The 21601-nt window shown below is 35.5% G+C and overlaps 3 protein-coding genes across 3 annotated transcripts; all 3 read right to left on the bottom strand.

The window, feature by feature from the left end:
* Positions 1 to 613: 613 nt before the first annotated feature.
* CPK13 (calcium-dependent protein kinase 13) lies at positions 614 to 9145 on the bottom strand. The gene is made up of 7 exons (XM_086580461.1): positions 8244 to 9145; positions 4875 to 5018; positions 4570 to 4722; positions 3383 to 3498; positions 3121 to 3288; positions 1270 to 1500; positions 614 to 1193 (listed from the first exon to the last, which is right to left on the bottom strand). Exons 1-7 carry the CDS (start codon positions 8884 to 8886, stop codon positions 1029 to 1031), a joined length of 1620 nt encoding a protein of 539 aa, XP_086436587.1. The 5' UTR covers positions 8887 to 9145; the 3' UTR covers positions 614 to 1028.
* A 402-nt stretch (positions 9146 to 9547) lies between these two features.
* LOC147483266 (uncharacterized) lies at positions 9548 to 11142 on the bottom strand. Its single transcript, XM_086580462.1, has 2 exons — positions 10091 to 11142; positions 9548 to 9948 (listed from the first exon to the last, which is right to left on the bottom strand). Exons 1-2 carry the CDS (start codon positions 11001 to 11003, stop codon positions 9572 to 9574), a joined length of 1290 nt encoding a protein of 429 aa, XP_086436588.1. The 5' UTR covers positions 11004 to 11142; the 3' UTR covers positions 9548 to 9571.
* A 1440-nt stretch (positions 11143 to 12582) lies between these two features.
* On the bottom strand, positions 12583 to 16495 carry LOC147483267 (omega-3 fatty acid desaturase, endoplasmic reticulum-like). Its single transcript, XM_086580463.1, has 8 exons — positions 16007 to 16495; positions 15827 to 15916; positions 14322 to 14388; positions 14111 to 14203; positions 13827 to 14012; positions 13603 to 13680; positions 13084 to 13221; positions 12583 to 13004 (listed from the first exon to the last, which is right to left on the bottom strand). Exons 1-8 carry the CDS (start codon positions 16414 to 16416, stop codon positions 12816 to 12818), a joined length of 1251 nt encoding a protein of 416 aa, XP_086436589.1. The 5' UTR covers positions 16417 to 16495; the 3' UTR covers positions 12583 to 12815.
* Between the last annotated feature and the right edge of the window lie 5106 nt (positions 16496 to 21601).

The raw sequence follows: 21601 nt of genomic DNA on the forward strand, positions 1-21601 counted from the left end.
AAGTTTTTACAAATGACCAACCATCTCTTGAATTCCGCGTCTAACAAGGTAGAAACTAGAAAGCATGGAGAGATACATTGAACTAATTTGCATGGACCAAAATATCGCCGATATATCCGATGTCGTCAATATATATCGGTATTTTAGTACATTGATATCGATATTTCTGATATATATCCACTGAATATAAAATCTTTTTTTCTCCGATATATATCGGAATTTCCGATATAAAACTTTATATCACCGAGATAATCGATATATCCGATATTTACGATATATCATTTGACTTTTTGACTATTTTTTAATATAAATCTGATATTATATTTCTGATATATCTGATATTTTAAATAGCTTGGACTGATCACAAAAAAATAGATATATCCGATATATATCAGTTTTTAGGTACACCGATATATTAACCGATATCGATATTTTGGTCGTTGCTAATTTGCCCTTTTACAATGATCAATCAGAACATTCACCTAATACCCATGAGGGCCTTCAATATTGTGCTACTGGGTGTGAAACCGTGTCTGAGTGTGTAGTTCCACTGCTCAAGTTAAAAGATCCTAAACAGTTCAATTGCCATAATGAGAAACTGTGCGGACTAGCATGCTGAAATGCCTGCCTTGATGCCTAGCAAGTTTTCCAATAACGATTATGCGCTAGTACAACAAATGCTTTGCATGATTACATAGTGCAAAATGAGTGGTTAGCAAAACGAGAATATCTCGAGTTTATGTGATATCACAACACACTGACAAACACCAAACCTAAGAAACCTTTATATTACAATGGAACAAATCGGATCAACCGGATGTGTCCTTCGAAGTGGTAATGGGGAACATAATCATTCATACCATGGCCAAAACATACAAAAGCCTTGTGTTCCTGACATTGCCAAAACTCACCAAATAATTCCTGACCCCCACCAAAAATGCCCCTAAAAAGAAATAATCAGAGGAAAAGAACGGAGTCCAAGGAATACATAGGCCAATCCCTTGCGCTCAATGACCAAAACCATGTTTTCATACACTAATCACTTGTTCACTTCCCATGTTTAGAGAACCATCTTTCATCAATTTAATGCTTAGACTGTTAAACCTTCCTCTTGAATAATGTCTAGAAGCCTTTCTCCAGTCTGTTCCAGTTTTCATCATTGCTGCAAACTCATCGTAGCTGATCTTTCCATCCTGCATTTTACAACATTATAAGGAAATTAGAAGTAATGGAATTGATAATTGAAACGCAAAGATAAACGGTTTCGACCTTGTCGGTGTCTACTTCTTGGAAGATGTCATTTGCTACGTCTGCAAAATCGGTAGCTCCATCTTCCATCAAGGCATCCTGGAGCTCCTCCAGTTCAATATAACCATTGCCATTTTTATCAAAGTAGGAGAATGCCTTGTGGAGATGCTCATCATTGGCCATCCTTTGTACATGGAGAGAAACAGCTACAAATTCTTCATAGTCCAGTGTTCCTTTCCCATTTGTATCAACCTGTTTATCTTCAAACACTCAGCATCCACCAAATAAAATGATTCCAGTTGAAACCACACCCACGCACATGCGCATGCAACTCTAACCTCATTTATAAAACATGATTACCGTCACAAACACTAAGAGTAACCCATAGAAGAAAATCTAACCCTTAGAAACCCCAATATATCCATGAAGAAAGATATTATGGCATCTCTTAGAATTAGCTCACCGAAGGTTGCGATGTGGATAGAGAACCAAAATTCGGTAGACTTTCTCGACTACGACAAAAAAGAAACAAAACACAAATTCCTCACTGGATCTCTCACCTGAGTAAAGGAGGAATTTGAGCCAAGCAGCTCGGGAACGGCTTGCTAATTGCTCGCCTCGGGCTTGTTCATGTAATATTATATGAGCCAAGCTTGAGCTTATTTTAAAGCTCGCTTAATAAACAAGCCGAGCTTGAGTATAGTGAAGCTCGGTTTGATAAGCTCGAATTCCACCCCTACACCTGAGTAATAAATGACCATCCTAAACAGGAATGTGCTATGTGCCTGTCTTCCTAAAGCCAACATGTTTGACAAGCTGTTCCATGCATTCAGATGTTCCTTAAAATAGTTTATTTCGTAGTAACTAGTGAGCATAAATAACTAAGAATTGGAGTTAAATAATGTTGATAATCAGTATATACTGCATAACGCAAGTATGCAGAAATTTCAGGATCAGACCAGCTTGGGGCACAACATAGTACCATACATCACAATCTAATAGACTGTGTTGTATACAAGAGGGTGTTGAGGTGAAGAATAGCAATTAAGACACCGTTTTAGGGATTTTTTTTTTATTGGTAAAATTCACTCTATGTTTATAATAGTATAATAATTACAAGATTACAATCGTCAAGAATACAAGTAGCAAGAAGCTACTCTACCACACTCAAGCTCCCCAAGACCCCAAGTTACAATAGATCCTTCATCTTACAAGCTCATCCCAATTGCACATAAATTCCCAAATACACCCCTAAACAATGGATTAGCACAATGCCCAATCAAAGAGACACTCTTGGACTTCCCTTACCAACTCATGCCCCTCTCTTGCCTTGTGTTCAAAGACCCTCAAGTTTCTTTCCTTTTAAAGTGTACAGACCATGGCGTTTGGAAGCCATAGTGTCCACACTGTTTTAGGTCATTTAAATCACGAAGGGAGAATCTGGAAGATCAGAGAAGAGGAGCAAAGAAGAGTGCAGAGCTTTGAGCTTCAGGGAACGAAGTGAAGGATTGAAATGAATTTGAAGAGTGAGAATTGAGTGAAATACTGAAATGTGTTACAGTAACAACACGTCTCAACTCTGGGTTATATGATACCCATGTTCATTTAAGGACCAAATAATCATCTTAAAACAAACACAACATCCCTTGACAATTTTCACAACAAGAAATAGTCGAGGTTTAGACATGGCCAAGAAGCTAAGTAATGCTCACTAAACTTCTACATATAACTAGATGAAGTTTGCATAAGAACATTGTCAGTCTATACATTTCCAAGTCACGACTAGATATGCTTGGATCTTGAACAGAAAAAGGTTCACATGTGTGGCATTAGACAAACAAAAAGGCTTAGTATTTGCAGTTATTTACTTACAGCTTCTATAAGCATCTGTACTTCCGACTCTGCTAGCTGGGTACTGAACTTGTGAAGTGCCGCTTTAAGTTCCTCGATCGTAACAATTCCATCATTATCAGTATCTATCTTCTGGAACATTTCTTTAATGTCTTCGACTTCTCCAATAGATAAGTGATCAGCAATAACCTATACAAAGTTTGTTTAATCTGATTGTTTCTAAAAGAGAAATTGACACAGAAAGAGGAGCAGCATAAAAAGACTGTAAAGCTTGTTAACTAACCCTGAGGGCTTTCCTCTTGAACCTGTTCATAACAGAGAACTGCTTAAGCCTTGACTTGACAACATCCCCAAGAGAAACATTTGGAGCCTTTTTAGCATTTTGGATCCATGGATGTTCTGTTAGAAACAAGAAATAACGGTAATGAGATTATTCTATACATGGTTTCTATATGATAGGCGTCCACAACTACAATTCTGTAAATGTCCAAACCTAGTCTTCTTTGTTTTAAGAGAAAGTTATAGCTAAAGAGTAATTTTCTTCTTCGTCATTCTACAATAATACTTGCTTAATAAGCTATTTTTAAATTCTATTGATTAGTGTATCTTGAAATTAATCTCAGAAACAATATGGACCTATAAATAGACTGGAATCTGAAAAGGATGGTGTTATGTGAGCACTGAGCAGAAATCACACTTTACTATCTTAGATCGGGTAAACGGATCTTATTTAAAAAAATAACGGAATACGCCTTTAAAATGAACGCTTATGGGGTAAACAAAGTGTATAAAGAACCCCTAACCAAAATAGGAAGTGGAAATCGTATAGAAAGATGAGGAAGGGCTGACTGTGATCTTTTCTCATCTTCTTCTCTTACGACATTCACATGCATATGTAACAGAAGTGAATAAACTTGTGTCTTCCAAATAATGCATAAAATGCTATGGTACATGGACACGCCATATTTTGAAAATAATCCGTGTCAGATAAGTATCCATGTGCCCGTGTTGGACATTTATTGAACACATTGTCTGTGATATTGTGAGATACTTCATTTTGTTCCATTTCACCATGTCAGACACTTCGTATCCATGTCAGATACGGACACGCCTAGTCGCCTATCCGTGTCAATGTAACGTAGATAAAATGTATGCTTTTTGCTTTTTTCTATCATGTCATGAGAAATATACAGGGATTAAACAAAAGCAGCAACATATAAGGATAGATAGACTAAGGCATTTTCTGACAAAAGTCTCTCCATGCATCACACTTGTAAAGACATCTCCTTTGGAAAAAAGGAAGTTTCTTATTAATTACAACAGACGGATATGCAACATAGCATTGAAAAGAGAAACTCAATATCTAGCAAGTAGTAACACTACAGTAGTGTAAATCCGTAAATATGGAGACATCAAGGCATCCAAATAAAACTTTATAAACACATTTACACATCCGTAAATGCAACTTACCAAGCACTTGCTTTGCAGTTAACCGAAGTTTTGGGTCAGGTTCCAACATCTGCCGGACCAAACTCTTAGCATTTTCAGAAACACTTGGCCATGGATCTCGTTTAAAATCAATTAGTCCACGAAGAATAGCCTGTGCAACACCTTGCTCTGACTCTGAAATTTTTGAAAAATAAAAATCTATGAGGTGGAAGAGAAGCAACACAATCAATAAATGCTACTGACGTAGCAACATTTATTATAAGATTTCCTGTCTTACTTTACAGCAAGTGGTAAATCCATTACTTCCAGTGAAAAAAACACCTTACCAGCCCAAAATGGTGGAACTCCACATAACAGAATGTATAGAATAACACCTGCACTCCATATATCTATCTCTGGTCCATAATTTCTCTTTAGCACTTCTGGGGCCATATAATATGGACTTCCAACAATTTCCGAGAACCTTTCACCTAGATGTTAACATAAACGTTAGACAATAACATATGTTTAGATGATAAGAAAGCATTAATATTTTGTTGAAAAAGTTTAAAATCAACCTGTAACAAAAAAATAAGAAACGAAAAATGGTTGCCTATTCTTCAACTAAATGGAACGTCCATGGGTACATTTGTATTACCTCGGCCGTATAAAAAAAGGATATTCACCAGGTATAAATCACAAACATCAAATGCATAAATGAATTATCCATATATCCGTTCTGTAATGATCTAAGTGATCCGATGAGGTGCTATTTTCGAAATATGGAAATTTTATAACAGTCATAATACAAAATATCTCGATATATCGCGATATTTGGGGATATCTATCCAGATTTCAGAAAAAGATATATAAATATCACGATATGTTCAGAGATATATACAACTGCAAATATTGGCGATATTTTGATGATATTTGCGATATTTGTGATATTTTGAGATATTTAGCGATATTTTGTATATATAACAATTTTATTTAATATTTACCATTATATTTCAAATAAATATAAATAATGTATCATTATATATCAAGATATATCCACAATATCTATAATATTTTAGATATTTTAGATATATCCACGATATTTGTATGTGAAACAATGTCAAATATCCCTAAAGAGAGAGATATATCCACGATACATATCCAGAAATTGAGTATCGATAAATACCCATATCCTGATATTTTGTACTATGATAACAGTAACACTATGTTTCTATAAAGTCTGCATTTATAGGCATGAGACCAGAATGAAAGATTGAATTTTAAAATCATGAACTTCAATCAACAAGGAGGATTTACTTAGTCGATTTTACACCTACAAAGACTCCAGTATGAACTTGATCAGGTTTCGAGCAAGTCTGAATCGAAAATAGGTCTATGTAAAAAACTTACAATTTCGACCCTCACTTCCATATATTAAGTACGTACCATACTTAAAAGGATTTGTTTTCAGTTCGGTATCATACTTTCCATAGGCCTTGGGATCCACCATTAAATGTTAGAGAAGCCTTAGTAAAGCAATTGATTGTGGGTCCTTTGTCTAACAAGTCCAAGTGGCTTGTGGATCATTTTCCTAGTGCTATTGTGTGGACTTTATGGAAAGAAAGAAATATGAGTATCTTTGAGCACAAGGAGAAAGAGAGACATAAGATAGTGGAAGAAGTCAAAGAATTGTTGTTCGAGTGGGCTAGTGTGTGCCCAAGCTTCCGGAGAGTGGGTTATGTAGATTTTCTATGTAATTGGGATACTCTTGTAACTTAAGTGTACGAGTGGGTATGATCGAGTAGCTACTTGCTACCTAAGATCTATATGCAATTGGTAATGTGTCACCTTTTGAACTATATTGAATAAAATTGAGTTTTACCGATCCAAAAAAAAAAAGATGTTCATTCGTTTACATAATCCCAAGAAACAGATAAACCAGACAAGTATTTTGTGCCAGCATTCCTCACCCTACTCCCTTGTAAACTGATTCATCAATGCCAGGAAAGGAAAGCCAACTCTTCTGAAATCCTCCATATACATCCCCATTTTTCCTGCTTCCAATCATAGCCAGAGTATTCTGTCTATTATTTCAATGATGTGCTTAAAACATCCAAAGCTAACACCATGTTTATGTGTTTCGAGGAGAATTGAGTCATTAATTTCTTAGATTACGCAAATTGAAAATGGAATGGGTGTGATATTTGGTCATAGGTTGTATTGCTAGTCTAATATGATGACCTATAGACGCCACTCTCGGTATTTGCACCTTCATCAAGGCCATGAAATTCGTCAAAATACAACCCAGTCAATTATTTCTAACACAGATTTTGGCAGATTTCCTTGTGAGCAAACAAAGAGTAACTATCCCTTCACTAAAAGAATCTTTTATGTCGAAAGTGCCTCTTTAGGATATCAACTGCTGACAGATACAGGCAATAAACTATAAAGTTTGCACTAACAATGGGAATGCACAAGGATTTTTATTATTAATTTCTTAATTTGTTTTTCTATAGGTACTATCATAATGTTGCAAAACACATTAACAAACTCAATACCAAGTACTATCGCATATAAGGAAATAGACTCTCTAGAAGGAAGCAGAGCTGAAATCCCAATAGTTGGGAAAACTTTCCTGAATACAATGTATTATTCTAATCTTTGCGCATACATATCGTTCTTACTTCATTCATAAGTTTTAGAGCATACAGAGCACATGTTTCAGGTTGCACTTGTCAATTTTTAGCAGGCACCCAAATCTGAATGCGAGACTGATAACATTAGAGGAAGATAATTTTCTTGATATATGAATGCATACTATTACATCCATAGGGTTCATACTACATATATAGGATTAAGTTATTCAAAACAGAAAAAAATAACAAGTAATCCAAATGGAACAAACCCTAATCAAATCACCAAGAAATTCAACCCAATCCCATATGCGCTGATGATTTGCATCATATGGCTCCTGAGCTCTTGGGAGAAATGTGAACTCCTCGCACCTCTCTGCTACACATGCTCACTTATATGCAAATCTCTAAGAATCTATTAGAGATATCCTCAAGACTTCACCACGTTTCTGCCATATATGGTGCAAAATTTTGCTCCGTTATCATCCACAGTATCACAACATGTCATTGAACAACAAACTATTTCTCATATAAACACCCCTTACTCTTCTCTATCCTATCTCTCTCTTTCTCGAACATTTGTTTTGATAACTTAACTGCTATTTTCTTTAATTAACTAATGAGGAGAAACTCACATCTTACCGCTTCATTTTAATTTTTCAACTTTCAGTAACCACTCAGATCTTTACCTAACACTTTCCATCACAACATACACTGGCAACAGGCCAACTACTGGAAAGCTGCCATCTATTAAGTTGCTATGCAATCTAACCTTTATCTGATGAACCAGTCCAAAAGTTTAACAGCATTCCAATGGACGCCTCATTCAGTACAGATTATTGTAGGTTAGTTTTTGTATATCTGTAGTTCTGGTCCATTCCATCGTTTGTAGCTAACCTATACTACCATGAGTCATTAATTACAAAAACAACGTGCAACCTTAGATACATAGATAGCAACATGCATTTCCAATTCTAACAACGAAAGTACTAGTGTCTTATCATAAATACCGTAGTTATTAACAGTCAATAAATAAATAGCAAAATGACAATGATAACTATATCGAAAGCATTAAATTCTTACCGGGCTTGAAGAAAATGGAAAGCCCAAAATCAATAGCCTTCAACGGCGAATTCTCCTTCTTATTAGCAAACAAGAAATTCTCCGGTTTCAAATCCCTATGAATAACACCATGTTTATGACAAACTTGAACAACTTCCATAATTGTCCTAGTCACAGCAGCCGCAGCTCGTTCCGTATAATGCCCCCTAGCAACAATCCTATCGAAAAGTTCCCCACCTTCACACAACTCCATAACTAAATGCACAGCATTTTCATCTTCACAAGCTTCTCTCAAAGTAACAATATTAGAATTCTCAGGCAAATGTTTCATAATAGCTACTTCTCTTCTAACATCTTCCACATCAACAGCAGTTCTTAATTTCCTCTTAGATATCGATTTACAAGCTAATAACTCTCGCGTATCGCGATTAACACATAAATAAGTAACCCCAAATTCACCTCTACCTAATTCTCTATCAACCATGTACTTATCTTCAATACCATTGTTCTCTTTGTTAATATCATTTAAAACAGTAATAATTTGAGGGGTTTTCTTGTTGTTACCTTCATGATTTTTGTGATTTTTGGCATGATCATGACCTGAAAAGCTTGATTTCACATCTTCTCTAGCTACAGCAGCTGGAGATCTACAACAATTACCCATTTTTAGTAGTGATTTGTAGTAAAGTTTGAATCTTTATTGGCAATTTGTACTTTTTTTTTTAAGAATAAGGTTGCCCTAATTTTTGAAATTCAAGTAAGGGCATTTCTTTTGCACAGTGTTGTTGTTGCTGCCCCCTTTGTGGAAATGAGTGTCAAGTGTGAATGTTTTTTTTGAGGGAAGAGAGACAGAGAGGGAACAAGGTGGAGCAGAGAGGAACTTAGTTTTCATTACAACTACACGTGTACGGTTCTGATTCACCTTTTTTTTTGCCTCAATTGGATAAAGGTCCTAGACATTGGCTTTTGTGTGCCCAGTTTGCCATGTGACATTTGTGTGGAACGGCTATATGGTTACAAATAAGTGAAAGTTACGTAATTTTCATGTCAAACGAGTGGCAGTGTTATCTTCTACTGAATTTGCAGTCCAAAAAGTCGACTTTGCAGACACTGTAATTTGGACTATGGATAATTGGAGTTGATTATTTGGTCAATGATGGCTTACATACCGTTGTTTTAATTTTATATATTCGGCCTAACCCAGGTTATCATGAAGAAAGCGATATAACAGAAAATGTGGTGAGACATGAAATTTTGAGAGTTTGGTCACACTAGCTGCATGTAGATTTAATGATTTATACACAAGTTTTTAAGACTAGGTGGTGAACCCGTTGTACACAAATTTAACTTCAGGGAGATTCCAACATCAATAGAAGACCCAAATTCTCTGAGCCAAATCCAGAAAGTTCAGCCACGACCTCATGAACAAGGCGGTCGAGGATCCTTAGACCTAACTCCATAGCAATCTCTTCTATGTATACGGACTTCCACATCTCTACTGGCTTCAAACATGTACTGCCCACATCTTCTTTTGCCAACTGGAAAACATCACTCCACAATTTTAAGTAGCAAGCCAACTTGGTCGATTCAGCATACTGGTCACTGATTGCTTTATGGTTCACTGAGTTTGAAATATTAGATGCGAGATTAGGATTCGGATAATCCACTGTAAATTTCCTTCTAGAGCTTGAACATTTTTTCCTTGAAATTTTTTCTGATAAGGAGCCTATACATTAAGAAAGACCGCACATGAGAACTTAATACAGGGAAAATGTTTGTAACAAACTAATTTATATTTAGTTTTTTTTTTCTATAATAATTTATATTTAATTTCAAGTCTCAAATATATACTGAATATGAATACATACCTGTTAACTGTTTTTTTGTTTCGACGGCCAAAATTTTCAACCTACATTCTGGCTCGACTTTCTTAGGTGAATGTCGCCTTTTTCCCTTATTTGTAGATATCTCTCTCTTATGAACTCCTCTGTGTCTTGCTAGCTTAGATGTAAAATTTGCTTTAGAGGTGTTGACGGGTAAGTTTTTGCCAATAGTAGTAGTACTCTTCTTTTCCGAAGGGAGCATTGGACATGCATTTTTGGGTGCCCTACGAGTCGCAGCATTTTGACTAGGTCTATCAGCAATCCATTTCCTCCTGCAATTCTTTTCATTGGAATCTTTCTTGACAGCTCCCTTGCTTTTCATCTCTTGGACTCCTTGTTGACTGTTCTTTTTGTTTGTAACTCTTCCTGCTTTTCTTTGCTTCACTTCTCCAGTACTAATCTCAGGCGTACTCCCCTTAGTTGTCGACTCTTTTTCATATACATTATCTGTTCTAACAGGTAACATCTCATTGTTATCAATCTGTACAAATGGTATTTCTCCAAATGACAATGACGTCCTGACCCGTCGGTGCCTTCCTTGAACTGGATCAAATTCAGACCAATAGTCGATCGAGTTAACTGACCTGCTTCGACGAACTGGATCAACAGTCTTTGCTTTAGGTATCCAGTTTTGTTCCGGCATTGACTCCAATCCCATTAACCTTGCCACTATCCCAGGAGGTACCGAAGCCTTCATTATCTTGTCCGTGTCCAATTCCTTTTGATGGTCAGATTCCACTTGATTGGCCTGTTTATGGACTTCTGGTGGGTGTGTTGGGAGTTTACAGGTGCAAAACAACTGGTTTCGGATAGTGGAGAGACACCCTATAGTTGCATCTCGAGTTGCATAGGTATCTTCATCTATATAATATGGTGTACATTGAGAGGAGTTGCTCATGTTTGTAAATATCAAATAATAATGTAGAACTTGAAAGGTAGAAAACCAGTTAGTTTCTTGTATCTAAGATCATCACCGCCACTGCCAACAACAATAGCGAAGGATAGATCAAGTTTGAAGGGAAGAAGATGGAGCAATGGGATTATGGGATACTTAAATAAGAATGAATGTTAGGTGTTGAATGAGGTAAGGGGACCAGTGGTGTAAGTCGACAAAGAGGTGCACACATTTTTTCCGCAAGTTCACATTAGAGGATTCAAGCAATAGAGGTTTTATGTACGGTTGAAGACTTTCAAAGTCGTTTGATGTCAGGACTCAGGATCGGACCAAGGACTTTTAGACCACCGACCGATTTCCTTAATGTAGAATTGGTGACATTGTTATTCATTTCACTAGGAAAAACAATGGACTATATGCTATTAAGCTTACAGTAGGAACTTATTTCATTAAAACTCTTATAATGGCCATTTCTCTCATGTACCATGGACTTCAAGCTCAGATGTCATTATGCTGTGAGCGAATTAGTATTCTGCTAATTATTTAACTTAGACACCAAGCAAACCACCAATGCATGGTCGATTTAAATTCTGACCGAGCTTGGCATGGTGACCAGCTGGTCATGAAATGTTTGGACAGACCAGTCGTGGAGGTTTGTAGCTGCAGCAGTGGATTCTGTGTCTCATTGTTCTTCTGTCATATACTCACATAGTCACATCTGAAGCATTGAGCATGAGATTGGGATTTTATCTAGCTATTCTACTTGCACATCAAATATTCAAATGTAATGGCACAGGGTTTCGAAAATCAGAAATATCATTGAATTTTAGATGTATGAATTTCCTTCAAGATAATGGAAATGTTTGAAATTTTGCTGAGAATTGCCCACACCTTAATTATTATTATTTTTGTTTCAAAATGAGGCAGGAAATTTAGGATCTGGTGGAACATTGGGCAAGAGACCAGGACGGGGGCACTGTATTAATAATTGTACTGGGTTTTGCTCCATAGGTCTTGCCTGTTCTTATGGAGCTAATTGAAGGCATTCTCAAAATGGGCCTCTTACACCAAATGAAACGTTTTTGTGCTGGAAAGGATATAGCTGGAATAAGGTTACCCAGATTTATCCAGTGGGTTTTGATTATATGATTTCTTTATCAATGTTTTCATTATGCATTAACTACTATACACTAATTTGAGAGGTAAATTAAAATGCCACTGAAATAGATTTCTCAGATTGTGCTTGCTTTTGTTTCCTTGAGCCAAGGATAGTCTTGTGTTCTTACAGTTTAGTGAATATCTTATGACAATAGAAAATGAAGGTCCAGTTGGAACGACTGTGATGCGTATATAATACTAAATGTTTAACATTACTTGATTAGCGGAAAAATGTATTTATATTCAATACTAATTCCAACCTCATTCATTCGTGCCTGTTCTATATTAGTCGATATGATAAATGCTGTCATCCAAAAGATTAGTCATGAATAAGTTGTGTTGTGCCTCAGTGCTCGGTGCTACTGTAGAGTATGTAATAATAGTATACAACTAACAACCCTCAGCATAAGGTGAATAGTGAGAGTTTGAAGAGCATAATTACCTTCAGATTATCTAAAGTAGTCCTTACATTTTCATTTATGATGACTCTAGCACATGTTCATCTTATGAGGCATCTATATTTTCTTGCAATAATCAGAAAATAGAAAATTTATGAGGGCGGGATTGAATCCCACCCTCCACAACATTACATTCTTGAATTATTTCCTAATGATTAATAATCAAAATTTTATTAACCTTTATGCTAACTACAATGCCTTACTCTGATTTGTTTGAGGATCCGAACAACTGAGGATCAGTCTGATAAAACACAACTTCCCCAGTGTCACTGACATAGTGATCCTGTCGCAAACTTTTAGTAAGAACTTCTAATAAATGAATTGGTAATGGCCCTGATCTCTTCGGCTCACGGTAGTATTTCCCAAATACGTGCTTCGCAGACTTTGTCTACAAACATAACAACATACAAGTATAAGGATGAGGAAGAAACGCTTGTCAAAAAATGTATTGAAACAGGGGGACTCACAGCTTCTACTAAGTGATAATGTGGGATTTGAGGGAAGAGATGATGAATAACATGTGTTCCAATATCATGGTGGATGTTGTTGATCCACCCATAGTCACGATCCACAGTTGTGAGTCCTCCTCTTAGATAGCTCCATTCCTGTCCAGAGAAGAATTATGAGAAATCAGAACTTCCACACTAGGAGTTGGACGGTGACTTAATATGTAAACACTAGAAGTTATCTTTCGTTTATAGCTCCAACTAAAGTGAACCTAGAAGAGTTGCATTTTGTGTACAAAGGCATTATGGATCAGCCTTTGATGTAGAATGTTTAAACTCATATACAAAACCTAACACAGCAAGAGAGTGGCTGCACTCTTAGACACTCTGTTATCGATGAGGATTCCATGGGAGGCTGATTATAAACTACTGAAATTTAGAATCATGCAAATGTTATAAGAAGTTTGGTCAATGGGGCAACCAGTTTCTCAAGTGAATGAGCAAGAAAGTCTAGAATAAAATTTATGTCAAAACTCTTACTTTTCCACGATACCAGGGCATCTTTCGTTCGCCATGGTGATGCAAGTAAGTCACTAAATCCAACCACATGACAAAAATCTGCAGTTGAAGTACATTCAAGAAAGTTATTGAAGGTTATAGTAGAGAAGCAAGCACAAATTCAATCTGTCTATCCAGAAAGGAATTAAAGCGCATTTCATGCATAAACGAAGTCTTTTACTGCTTCAGTAAAGAACTTCACCTACCCAATAGGGAACACTGTAGAGCTTAAGAATTTGGATAGGACCCATTACACATGATGCCACCACGAGGAGAGCCGCCATTACTATCCAACAGATGGTTGAGACGATAACCTCCTTCCTCTCATTTGAATGGAACAAATCACTGTTAGGATTGAAGTGAGAACCTTGCTTTCCTGGACTTCTATGCCACTATTATTCCAGAACAACATCAAAAAGCAAACTGATTCAGAAACATACACTAAATTGAAGCATTAAATTACTTACAATGCAAGAAATAGCACTCTCACCAGATACACAGGATACGCAAACAGGGGGAATGGAACAGAGAACCGCAGTTTCCGACTTTGGTCAGGTAATTGCTTGTAAACCTTCTCAGTCAGCTGAGAATGACAAGAAGAGATGAGTAAAATTCCAAGAAAAGACGAAAGAAGGTGGATATCTTCATATGCTTCACCAGGTAGAACCATGACAATAGAACATGAGCTGAAATGTACTAACCGGGTGCCATGACTCATCATTCTCGACATGCCCATGGTTCTGATGATGAGTCCTATGGCTGATTCTCCTACAGAATTCCAGAAACATGATTGTAAGCATAGCAAAGCTCAAAACACGTATTATGTATGCGTTCGCAAATGTACTCTTAATTAAAAATGAATCAACATCACAGCGTTCAGTTCACTAGTACAACGATCACTTGAAAGCCAATCACAGTGGAAATGCAAGATCAAATAGTACGTGAAATCGCAGAACGTTGATGAAAAATATAAGAATAACGGGTACAAGTGAGTACTATATTCTTCTAGCAAGCAACGCAGACCTTTAAGTTGCATACATGCGACCTCATTAAAAACAGTGTACTTGATATTTCAAAGCACAAAACAACAATTATATCTTTTTTTAGGTGGGATAAATACAACTCAAAAGTGTTTTGCCTACTAGCATGACCATGAAACTTCAACTCTTAGATGACATCTATACTTTTGTTTAGTTAAATGTAGTCATGTACAAAACTGCAAATGATACCAGAATATGTTATCACATCCAAATGCCAACCGGTGGACTGTGAGTAAATTTAATAATTGAAAAATGTTGTTCCAGTTAATGGCAGTATAGCAGAGATGTTTGAGCCTGCACAAAATGTCTACATCGCCACACCAGATGATCCTTTAGATATTGCCTACATATCAAAACTTATTTGACCAGTATAGTCAGTCATTCAGGTGAGGCCCTTTTGAGTTTTGAGGTACAGAACTGGTGAATTATTTATACTAGATTGATGCACTCACTTTGTGCGTTTTACTTAAAACATAGAAGGATAATATTGTCAATCTCTACTAAAAACAACGGGGGTAAAATAGTCAAAACAAATCCAAGAGATTTAGAGATACATAAAATAAAAAATTATCACTGCTGCGTAACTGTAGACGAGGGTCGCGCGAATTTTTAAAATAGTTTAGAGTGGAATATTGTAGTATTGTCTATTGGTCCAAATTCTACTCCTTTGACTCAATACTGTCCAATTGCGTATACACGGGACACGGGAGTATATATTGGTCAGTAGGGACTAGGGAGTCGATGTCGATGCGAACTTTACCAGGAAAAAAACACAGAAAACAAAGTTTCATGAGAAATGCCAGAGCACTCTTTATCGAAAAAATAAAGAGAAATGCCAGAGCACTGAGTCAACATGAGGCTTCCTTGTTTAACAAAAAATTGGGTATCTTGTAATTGTGAAAGATCAGGCCCAGTATTTATCTACCAATAAGGTAAACCAACCTTGATTTCCAACTAAAGAGAGCCCAAAATAGATTGCAGATCTGTTAACCTGCCATAAAAAGTAATTCTAGTGTGCACAGACTGTCATATGACCTATGACACGTACAATGCAGTAAATGCAGAAAGAAAGGAATCTTTTTACCAGCTTTGGGAATTTAAAGCCAAATTATATTGGATCTGAAATCGTAAAAAAATCTCCCAAAAAACAGGTACACACTACTTACCATCCATGGTAAGGTACAAGAATGAAGGAATGAAGAAAATGTCCAACCAATGAATTCAGCTTCTGATTATCAGAAAAACTTCCATGACCACTACAATGTCAAACAAATGATAAAAATTAATCAAGTAGGATTAAAACACAAAATTATCTAGACATTAAAATGAAGAATTGTACGACATACCAATCGTGACCAAGAACAAACATTGCCCAGAACATAGTACCTTGAGCAGCCCAATAAAAAAACCAAACAACCACATTATCAAAATAACTAGCAATAGCAGCCAACAAGAAAACTACCATAACATCTCTTAGAACATAGCTCATTGACCTCAATGGATTTTTAACCCAGCAATGTTTTGGTATAGCAGCTCTAATGTCACCTATCTTAAATGGTGGTGGGGAACTTGGGTCAAATGACTCATATCCAACTTCTTCACCAACACCATTGTTTTTCCCTTCATAGTTGTCTGTTTTAGCTAGCTTGTTCTTATTGGTATTTGGTTTAATGGTTGGTGTTGTTAGGAGTTTTAGACCTTTTTGGAATGAAGAAAGTAAGCTTAGTCCACATTTTGAGGTGAACCAACTCTCCATGTTTGTGTTTTGAGATCCAAGTGAATAGAGCAAAAACAAGGATCTCAAATGTTGGAAAGAGAGACTATGAGAGTGATTTAGGGTACTACTGTTAATGTGAATTTATACAAGATTTTTCTTGACAGAGACGTTAACTTTAGTTTGTTTTTTTTAACAGTTTCCGTCAGGTTAACGTTAAAAAGTTGTTTCTGTACTCACTAGGGACCAGAGGAAACAGAGGGATTTGTTACACCCAACTCATACGTTCATGACAAGTGTAATTTGATGTATTGCAGAGATTTAACATTCGGCACTAAGAGTGGACATGCACTCCGCCAGGTGCTGAAACCAGACCATAGACTAAACTCTAATCTCATGCGCTAAATTACATATTTACATGGGACCAAGTGGACAACAGAGAAGACTCAACTACTCAACACATTTGAAGTTTTGAACCCAATGCTACTAGATGTCATAGCGGAGATCCATTTCAATATTTGCCATCAAAATAATCAGTTTTGAAATGTGTACGGTCGAGACGTGAATGAACATGATTCACCCAATAAGAGAATCTCACTCACATAGCAGATGGTAAATGCTGATGACACAACAAGACAGATCATTTCATTCAGAGGAAAAACTATAAGGATATCTTCATAGGGCCGAGATCTGTGACTTTGGTGTGAAAATAAAAAATAAACTCATATTTTTTTTTTTTTTTTTTTTTTTTGATTTTCAGACTATTGGATCACACATCCAATAATTTTGAAACTCTCATCCCTATAAAGATATTTTCGTGGTAGCGCAAACCGAAAAATATTTTATACTTTTATGTAATTGCGCGTTGGTTTTACCTTTTAGCTCAGTTGGTACATTTGGGTGTTGGAATTCTAAATCAAGATCATATGATCATATATCGAACAGATTTCAGTGTCGGCATATTATGGAACTTTGAGAATGAAACAATATTTTGGGCAGTTTTTCACTGAATGAAATGAGGGACTAGAGTTTCAATCCAAAATCCCCTGTCCGAATCTCGAAACTAAAACCTTCAGTGGCCCCACAAATTTGGTATGGGCCAGTTCGTTGCTGTCCGAATCTCGGAACTAAAACCTTCAGTGGCCCCACAAATTTGGTATGGGCCAGTTCGTTGGCTTGGTTGTCTGCAATGGAGACAAAATCTATGGCTCAAAATCCAATATTCTTTTTGGTGTTCGCTAGGGGCACTTTCCATTTGGGGTTGGGCAGACCCCGAAAATAAAGATTTATTTCGAGTTTGTCATTAACCTTTTGTGTTGGGCACCCCATCATTATACACTCCCTTAAAACTCAACTCTCTTTCCCTCCATCTTCCAAAGCTCAATTAATTTACTCACTTTTTTTTCTAACTCTCAAAATTCGTCCACCACTTAATGAAAAAGAACATTTTGAAGTAATTTTTCTGTATTTTTTTTTAATAGTTGGTTGAAATAAGGAAATTGACAAACAATTTAATGATTATCTCATGCAATAAAATCAAGTTTTAATTTTGTTTGTCTTTTTCAATTGGCATAATTGTGTTTTTTGAATTCAGATTTTAAGTTATTCAACAATTTAATTGGATTTGAAGATTTTAAAAAATGATTTACAAGATGGGTTGCACAAATCACACCAAATGACCCCACCATATCGTAGAAATCGCTCCAAATCGATGTTGTAGAGTCGGCCCAATATAAATATTCCAGAACACTTTTCGACTTTTCAACGATACCATTAGGTCGCTGGATAAATTTTCAACCGATGTGATGGTGTCGATCCTGTTAGTGTCTAGCTAGAGAAATATTGATGTCAATCGACCCAACCAAGTCATCTATGGGAGCCATTTGGTTCATCTCAAGTCGTTTGGGAAAAATTGGACTTGGCACGACACTACAGAGTCGACTGAAAAGGCTTGAATCGACCCAATCATGTCGTTCTGGAAAATTGGCCTTGATGGTTGATGACTTGATGTTATGCTAAAGAGTCGACTGGAAAAGAACATTCTCTAATGATTACAACTAGAAAATCAGTAACATTATTGTGAAACCTTGCTTGTGTCGTGACAATTGTTTTTCTTTGTTTACTCTTTTCAAATAGAAGCTAATAAAATCAAACAATTGTCTCTGACCAATGTCACATATTTCATATTATCAATTCCTCTTACTATCCTTGCAGGAAGTTACAGCCATCATCACTTCAAACTACAACAAATCCAACCTTAATAACCTCCTTCTCAACAACCCCAACACCCTCAAAACCAACACACTAGCCTTCAAACTCCTCAAACAGCTAAACAAATTAAAGCTAAGGTTGGGTTTATATTCCAAAACAACAGTATAATTAACAATAATAAATTCACTTAAGTTGGGTTTCCACTTCTTTCTTCCCCACCAACTGGATCAACAATAATAATTTCACCAAAAGCCCAAATTATCAATCAAGTCTCCTAATTCTTCAATTTCGTCTTCTAAATCTTCTTATGAATCATCTTGGTAACTTATCTCTTCTTCATTATTAATTTGTAAAGCCACAAAATTAATTGTTATAGAATGGATTATCTCTTCTTCATTATTAATTTGTAAAGCCACAAAATTAATTGTTATAGAATGGATAGAGGAAGAAAGAGCTTGGTGTGATTGGAGAGAGAGGGTTGTGATTCAATTTTGGTAGTTTGGATTATATAGGTAGCATTTGAATCTTCTCTGTTTACTTAAAAGCGATTGACATGAATTCGTGGAGACGAAGAGTAACTGGTTATCTCGAGTTTCTTTTTGTTCGGATTTGGTCACGGAGTCTGCCCAGCACAAAATGGGGTCTGTCAATAACAGGACCCTTCTTTTTACCTATAAAGAAAACTCCTGGTGTAATGGTCAACTGGATTTTTTTTTTTTCAAATTTGCCCTCTCACTTTCTACTAATTTATGTAGCCAAAATATAATATGTATCAAGTAAATTAATTTTAACACAACTATAATATGTATTAAGTAAATTAATTTTAACACAACTCTTTTACTTGTAAAGAAAACTCCTAGTGTAATAGTAGCATTTGGGTCAATTGGATTTTTTCTTTTCCAAATTTGCCCTCTCACTTTTTACTAATTTATATAGCCAAAATATAATATGTATTAAGTAAATTAATTTTAAGACAACTCTTTTATCGGTAAAGAAAACTCCTAGTGTAACGGTAGCATTTGGGTTGACTGGATTTTTCCTTTTGCAAATTTGCCCTTCACTTTCTACTAATTTATGTAACCAAAATATAATATGTATTAAATAAATTAATTTTAACACAATTCTTTTACCTATAAAGAAAACTCCTAGTGTAACAATAGCATTTGGGTCGACTGGATTTTTCCTTTCCAAATTTGCCCTCTCACTTTCTACTAATTTATGTAGCCAAAATATAATATGTATTAAGTAAATTAATTTTAAGATAACCCTTTTATCCTGTAAAGAAAACTCCTAGTGTAACAGTAGCATTTGGGTCGATTGGATTTTTCCTTTTCCAAATTTGCCCTCTCACTTTCTACTAATTTATGTAGCCAAAATATAATATGTATTAAGTAAATTAATTTTAACATAACTCTTTTACCTGTAAAGAAAACTCCTAGTGTAATAGCATTTAGGTCGACTGGATTTTTTCTTTTCCAAATTTGCCCTCTCACTTTCTACTAATTTGTGTAGCCAAAATATAATATGTATTAAGTAAATTAATTTTAAGATAACTCTTTTACCTATAAAGAAAACTCCTAGTATAGCAGTAGTATTTGGGTCGACTGGATTTTTTCTTTTCCAAATTTGCCCTCTCACTTTCTACTAATTTATATAGCCAAAATATAATATGTATTAAATAAATTAATTTTAAGACAAGGGTATATATGTAATTTTAAATTTGACTTGTTTTATGTAAACGTGGGCTCCAAATAAAATTTGTCTTCATTCTGCCACTTTGTTGCCTTTTGCGACATCTGGAAAAATGGGACTCAAAACTCAACCATTATTCTTTCCGTATTTACGATATTACCATATAGGTTTGGTTATTTCAGTTCAACACCTCAACGCATAGTTCATGATTTTGGAATCGGTGAATTTCGAAAGTTAAAAAAATTGAAATTCTTATCATAATTTCAAGTGAAAATCTAGGGTGCGCAGGGTGTACCCATACGCAGGCCTCTCAGCCACTCATATAGGCAGGGACTCGTGTGTATTGCAAGACAAAAGTACTGTGAACGGCTAGATGTCCTGCGCACACGTACAACAAGGTGCACCCTAGACGTCCTCTAATTTCAATATATTTGGAGTAACATTCAAAATCTACAGTTTTTGGTAGTTTTTTGTTCTGAGTAACTTTTAAATTATCATCATGCCATGCAATGCCGACCAATCAAAACTTTGAAATTTTGGAAATTTTAGGTACTCCTAATAAATTTTAGGTAAATGCTTCATTACTATTATTAGTTTGGTTACCCAGAAAAAAGAGGTAAATGTTTCATTACTTTTTTTATTTTTTTATTTTTTTTAAAACACATCTCAATTCCAACTAGCTTTTGAAATGCATTTATGCATTGATTTTAATTTTTTTTTTACACATATCAATCCATACACGAATTATTGAACAATATTTTGTTAGTGTATGTTTTGGTTTTTACTATTTTTTTAATGAAAAATATCAACCCACTCAGTGGAAAAAGTGATGTTGATTTTAAGGATTTGGTGAATACAAGAAATTGGTCAAGAGGACCAATTTTGGGCCAAAATCATTCTCAAAGACACATTTTTTTAAAATCACTCACAAACCCAATTTTCAGGTGAAAATAACCATTAAGGACAAATACTCCGGATTTGAAATTAATATCTTCCAATTTGACCCTTTATGTCATTTTGGTATGATACTTCCTCATGTACGAACAATGTTTATTCATACCCTAAATAAGTTAACATACCTCATACATTATGTTGAGGTATGAACAAAAATTGTTTATAGCTAATGTTGAGGTATGAACAGTGATTGTCCATACTCCAAATATGTATGGAGTATGAACAATGATTGTTCATACTCCAATATAATATATGTTTTCTTATTGATCATATATTATATTGATATATGAACAATAATTGTTCATACCCTAAATAAGTATGAACAATAATATTCATATTTCAAGGTGTTCTCACTAATCATACACTCTAT

This window comes from Coptis chinensis, chromosome 8 (assembly GCF_015680905.1).
Source record: "Coptis chinensis isolate HL-2020 chromosome 8, ASM1568090v1, whole genome shotgun sequence".
Taxonomy (NCBI): domain Eukaryota; kingdom Viridiplantae; phylum Streptophyta; class Magnoliopsida; order Ranunculales; family Ranunculaceae; genus Coptis; species Coptis chinensis.

Bases quoted from the DNA above. Each gene is read 5' to 3' on its own strand.
- CPK13 (XM_086580461.1), bottom strand. From the start codon at position 8,886: ATGGGTAATTGTTGTAGATCTCCAGCTGCTGTAGCTAGAGAAGATGTG. The intron at 4,723-4,874 runs GTAAGGTGTTTT...CAAAAATTTCAG, and splicing joins AGTTCCACCATTTTGGGCTG to AGTCAGAGCAAGGTGTTGCA. The intron at 1,501-3,120 runs GTAAGTAAATAA...GAAGATAAACAG, and splicing joins TACAGATGCTTATAGAAGCT to GTTGATACAAATGGGAAAGG.
- LOC147483266 (XM_086580462.1), bottom strand. From the start codon at position 11,003: ATGAGCAACTCCTCTCAATGTACACCATATTATATAGATGAAGATACC. The intron at 9,949-10,090 runs GTATGTATTCAT...CTTAATGTATAG, and splicing joins AACAAAAAAACAGTTAACAG to GCTCCTTATCAGAAAAAATT.
- LOC147483267 (XM_086580463.1), bottom strand. From the start codon at position 16,416: ATGGAGAGTTGGTTCACCTCAAAATGTGGACTAAGCTTACTTTCTTCA. The intron at 14,013-14,110 runs GTGAGAGTGCTA...CTGGAATAATAG, and splicing joins TTGCGTATCCTGTGTATCTG to TGGCATAGAAGTCCAGGAAA. The intron at 13,681-13,826 runs GTAGGTGAAGTT...CTTCAACTGCAG, and splicing joins TCTACAGTGTTCCCTATTGG to ATTTTTGTCATGTGGTTGGA.